General features: G+C 49.8%; 1 protein-coding gene across 1 annotated transcript; it reads left to right on the top strand.

Moving 5' to 3' along the window:
* Positions 1–3,487: 3,487 nt before the first annotated feature.
* Positions 3,488–5,329, top strand: LOC115469003 (putative nuclease HARBI1). The gene is made up of 3 exons (XM_030201278.1): positions 3,488–3,916; positions 4,296–4,647; positions 4,950–5,329. The coding sequence occupies exons 1-3, from the start codon at positions 3,518–3,520 to the stop codon at positions 5,327–5,329; spliced, it is 1,131 nt and encodes a 376-aa protein (XP_030057138.1). The 5' UTR covers positions 3,488–3,517.
* The last annotated feature ends 546 nt before the right edge of the window (positions 5,330–5,875 follow it).

Below are 5,875 nucleotides of genomic sequence, written 5' to 3'. Positions count from 1 at the left end.
TGCCAGCAAATGATGTACATAAAGAGCAAGGACAGCATCCTATTTGTACTACAAAATGCAAGGCAGAGACAAATAAACCAAAACAGTACAGGTAGGGTAGACTGTCTCCCTGTTTCTGACTCTCATTTACTATGATTTATCATTTCTAAAGTACTACCAGGCATATTTAGTGCTATACAGTGGCATACCAAGGGGGGTGGGGGGGCGGTGGGGGCGGTCCGCCCCAGGTGCACGCCGCTGGGGGGTGCCGCGCGCCGGTCAGCGTCCTTGGTTTCCATGCTCCCTCTGCCCCGGAACAGGAAGTAACCTGTTCCGGGGCAGAGGGAGCATGGAAACCAATGACACTGACCAGCGCGCGGCACCCCCCCCCCAGCGGTGTGCACCCGGGGGGGGGGGTCTTTCACCGGGGTGGGGGGTGTCCCTTCGCCGGGGGCGGGCCGCGCTGCACGGGGGGGGGCACTGCACCCGGGGAGGCGGGGCGTATCGGCAATCCGCCCCAGATGTCGGCGCCCCTCAGAACGCCACTGGAGCTATACATAGGGCTAGCCTGATTAAGAGGTAGATGCACTAAACGTTTTTCATCGTTAAATGAGCCCTCAGGGAAGAATTTCCGATCCTTTCCATGCACTAAAGCCTATTTTTCGACGGTAGTAGCAGCTAACGAAAACGGAATGGAGATGAGCAATTAGTGTGAAAACCCCATTGAAACGACATGCACTAACCTTTTCCGATTGCCTTTACGCAGGAAAAAGGCAGGAAAACTAACGAGAGGTCTGGACCTCTCGTTAGGACAGCTCCGTGGCAGGAAAAAGTGTTAAGTGAAAAAATAAACAAACTTTGAGCCAATCCCAGCGCATTAGCAGAGCTAAAAGCGCTGTGATTGGTCCAAGGGATGTCAGAAAACACATAAAAAAATAAAAATAAAAAAAGGATCGGGAGGGGGCAAGGGCGCTCATCAGGAGCGTCCTGTACGGACGGCCTTGCCCCCCCCCCCGCTGCTCCCCACTTTCCGCCGCTCCCCCCACCCCGAAAAAGCAAACTTCTAGAAGCCCCTGCCCCCCTCCCTTCCTCACTACTCTCAGCTCCGCCTCCCGACATCCTCCGTTGCAGCGAGACGCGCTGTGATTGGACAAAAACACGTTGCACCTGTATTGTTTTGCTTTTAATGAAGCTTATAGAAAACGTGTCATAACCACGTTCATATAGCACGTGCATAACATACGCAGTTAATTTACGTGCAGCAGTTATGGCAGCCAGAGGAAGAAAGCCTAACTTTGCAGATATGGATGTCCTCTGGCTCGCTCAACTTTTCATAATAAATGAAAAGCGTCTTTTCCCCCGCGCAGGGAGAAGGAGGAATATTGGGCGGATGGACAAGGGCTGGGAGACTCTACAACGCCTCTTTAATAAGCGTTCCTCCTTTCCCAGATCTGTAAGTTGGCAGTATATAGGGCTCTACGCACAGTGTCGTACCAAGGGGGTGGGGGCGGTCATCCTATTCACAGAGGGTGTCCGTTCATGGGGGGCCGGGGGGGCACACCCTATGAACACCAGTCATTACATATAACAGATTTTTGCATGTGCATGAAAAAACAAAGGTGGTCCAGTTACTGACATCGACAGTGCATGCCTATTTCCAGTTTTTAATGTACATCTGATTTGCCTTTTTTTGGGTTTACAGGTTGAGGAGCTAAAAAAACGTGCGCGGGCGTTGCGCAAGGACCACCCCGAATGGCTAAAGGAGGTGAAGGCAAACCTTGACAACAGCCCAGGTATTGGTTCATTTGACATGAGTCTGCCACATTACAGGTTTGATAGTGGCCTTGTGCTTTTATGTGATAGACAATGTTTGTCCGTGCAGAATTGTCATCTTCTGATGAGGACGAGGAGCAGGAGGAGGAGGAGGAGCAGCAGGAGGAGGATGACATCGTTGGAGGGTCCCTGGCTGCTGACGCACCTCCCCGCCCTTCCGCTCCTACCCCTGGTCCCCACCTCCTGCCTTATGCCCGTTGCCGTCCCGGCCCTCCTCAGGTCTCCAGCACCCCCCTAAGAGATCCCGCCAGTCCATTGTCTTGCGCCTCCCTGCTCCCAGGTATGGTCCTTCCCACCTTTCCTCTCCTCCTCCCCGTCTACATTCCAGTCCCCCTGTCACCCCACCCCAGGCGCAAAGTCCCACCAGCCCTCCTGTTTCCCCCGCTTCCCCCCCCTCCGCCGCATAGTCCCACCAGCCCCCCTGTTTCCCCCGCTTCCCCCCCTCCGCCGCATAGTCCCACCAGCCCCCCTGTTTCCCCCACTTCCCCCCCTCCGCCGCATAGTCCCACCAGCCCCCCTGTTTCCCCCGCTTCCCCCCCCTCCGCCGCATAGTCCCACCAGCCCCCCCCCCCTGTTTCCCCCACTTCCCCCCCTCCGCCGCATAGTCCCACCAGCCCTCCTAGTACCTCCTTTTACGCTCCCCATCTGACCTCCCTCCCTCTTTCCCTAAGCCGTCCCATCCCATCCACCTCCGCAGAGATGTTCCAGATGCACGAACAGGGTGAGTTACCAAAGTCTGCGGCATGACTCATCTCTAGCCTCGTTATACTTGTCAAATTTTTTGCTGATGTCTCTGCCGCCGCGTGCACCTGTAAGCGCTCTATTAAGGTTCATAATAATAATGTTGGCTATTATTGCATATCACTGTGTGTTTCTGTTTTACAGCAGTTCGTGGTGATGTTTTCTGACAGTTCTTCCATTGTCTTTTGTAACAGGTGCCATTGTGGACCTCACAGGGGAGGACAACAGTGATGTCCCCTCACTACCGACCACCCCCCCACCACCCCAACTATGAACCGCAGTGTCTCTCCCATGCCCCCTCCTCCCACTGTAACCCGTGGGACATGTACCTTCCCCACTCCCCCCCGCGACCGAAGCACCTCCACCACTCTCCCCACTGTGCAAGATCGAGCCACATCTCCCCATATGCCTCTCCCCCTAATTAACCTTCCCCCAGATGAGCTCCAGGACATGGCCCAGACCCTGCGCATGGGAGGACAGGCACTGGCGGACCTTGCTGAAGTTATCCAGTACCTGTCCTCCAGCGTACAGCGCCCTTGAACAAAAGTTGGCCCAAATACATTTATTTTACAACTGTAAGTTATCGCACATAAAAAAATAAAAATTATGTTACAACTGTAAAAAAGTTGCACAAAAAAAAAAAAAAAACAGTTATGTTACAACTTTATAAGTTGCACAGAAAAAAAAAAACCAAAAAAAAAAAGTTATGTTACAACTGTATAAGTTGCACAGAAAAAAAAAGAAAAAAAAAAGTATATATATCTATTTTCGCCTTTATAAATAAATACTTTCAAAGCCTGCGGCCGTACACGAGCGACAATATGTTACGTTTATTTTATGCGCCACCATGGAGCACCGGCTGATTGGCTGCTCGTTTGGCGCTTAAATATGACGTACATTTTGCGCTCTATAGAGAAGCGTTCGTCCTCGTGTTTCCCCGGCTCGCGAATAGAAAAAAGAAGTCATGGATGGTGGGTTTTTCCTTGCACAGTTGGACTTTTTCCCTGCCATGGATTATGACCACATGCAGGAAGAGGAGGTAACAGAAACCATTGTACAACACCCTGTCCACGTTCGCCCACGCCGGCTCCCCCGCCCACGTGTGTTTCGTCAACGGCTGGTTCTGGAACACATGTCAGACAGAAAAATCGTGGATGACTACCGCTTGACCAGAACAGCTATACATCAACTGTACCATGAAATTAGAGATGATATTGACCCAACCACACATAGATCTCACGCAGTGCCTGGCCTTGCTAAGCTGCTTACTGTTCTGCAGTTCTTAGCCACAGGCACATTCCAGCATGTGTTAGGGGGTAACAGCGGCGTGGACCAGGCAACTGTTTCAAGACATCTTTCGCAGGTAATACTACGCATTTTGCCCTGTCATCCAAGAGTTATTTTAAAAAGTAAAAACTTCAGATCCAGCATCACTGGTCTGTTTTTGATAGGGTTACCATACGGCTCCAGAAAGAGGACACATTGATCCAGTGTGGGTTTTGCTTCCATTGAAAGCAATGGAAGTAAAACCCAGACTGGCGCAATCTGTCCTCCTTTTTCTGGAGCCATATGGTAACCCCAGTTTTTGAAGAGCGTGATCCAGTTCCCACTCCTGTTTTTTGCGGCGTGCATTTCGCTACACCCTATCCTCATCCCACCCCTCCTCCATCGTTGTGCGACCCTCCTTCTGCAATGTATAAAACATGGATAACCAATCCCGAAAAATTTGCACTGTGTTTCAGGTCCTGCACGCACTGAAAAAATGCGTTCGCCAGCACATAGCATTTCCCACAGGGGAAGAAGAACAGAGGAGGGTCAAGCAGGACTTCTACAAGATTGCGCGGTTACCCAATGTCCTAGGAGCTATAGACTGCACACATGTTGCCTTGACCCCGCCTGCGGATCGAGAACTGCAGTATCGAAACCGCAAGATGGGACACTCGCTGAATGTGCAAGTGGTTTGTGATGCTAACCTTAGGATCCGTGATGTTGTTACACGTTTTCCAGGGAGCTGCCATGACTCTTACATATTGTCTAACAGTGCACTGGGAAGGAAGTTTGCAGAGGGGCAGAATCAAAACGGATGGCTTCTTGGTGAGTTGCTTACATTTGCTTTACTGGTGTGGTTGATACTACAACATACTACTAATTAACAATGCTGTATAGAACAACACACATGGAAATTCCTAACTGCCATTTCTTTATAGTGCCCTGGTGGCCTAGTGACCACTTCCGTCTTCCTGGTGAAAGGCGGAAAAGGTCACTATACCAACGGGCTACTTATAGGTAAATGTGTGTTAGGTGGCTGTGACTTAGGACATGAAAAGTTCATTACGGATATTTTGCGACCCTTTAATATTATGTTCTCACACTTATGAACTGTTGTGTTCCTGCAGGGGATGCTGGATATGGGTTGAAAACATGGCTACTGACCCCGCTTGCAGTGCCCCGGTCTGATGCAGAGAAGCGTTACAACGAGGCACACATTGCAACAAGATGCACAATAGAGCGCACGTTTGGGGTATTGAAGAGCAGGTTTCGCTGCTTGCACATCTCTGGTGGCTCCCTGCAATACTCCCCTGAAAAGGTAGCTGACATAGTGCTTGTATGCTGCATGCTTCATAACATTGCACTGAAGCATCACCTTGACATCGACATTGTAGTCCCTCCAGAAGTGGACATTGCCTCCTCGGACAGAGGGACAGATGCAAGCAAGGGAAATGCTGTGCGCCGGAAGGTTATCCATGATTTCTTTTCTGAACCTCGCCATCCTTAGTAGCCTAGTACCACTTGTATGACCTGTCTGTCATATTCCAGGTCAAGGAGGGATATAGGCAAGTCCCACATAGCGTGTGTGTGTCAGTTAAGAACTTACAGACCAAAATCCTATATCCCTTCTGGAATGGGGAACATGTCAGCACACAACTTGCATATGAACGGTGTGTCATTAGCTGGTGTCAACAGATAATGCTATGGGGGTAACATTGCAGCAATACTATGATTAGCAAATCACTATTTGTCACAACCTACGTCCTCATATAAACTTATAAAACAACATCGAAACAGTTCAGAACAAATACTTTTATTAATTAAACAGGAGAAAAAAAAGGAAATGTTTGATATATGTTCCAAAATCGTGCTGCATTCAATATTCAAAGGTAGGTAGACGCGATGCATTCATAAGCTGGAAAAGACAGCATAGCGAGATGTGTTTCTAGCTCCGTCGGACCATGTTCCGATGTTCCACAGCACCTTCAAAACAACAAAAAAACCAATTACAATTTGCATTTTACTGTTTTGGTTTGGGGAGTGATACCAAACC

The sequence above is a fragment of the Microcaecilia unicolor genome, chromosome 1, assembly GCF_901765095.1.
Source record: "Microcaecilia unicolor chromosome 1, aMicUni1.1, whole genome shotgun sequence".
NCBI lineage: Eukaryota > Metazoa > Chordata > Amphibia > Gymnophiona > Siphonopidae > Microcaecilia > Microcaecilia unicolor.
The sequence above is the reverse complement of the archived record's forward strand: the minus strand, read 5'-3'. Positions and strand labels throughout refer to the sequence as shown.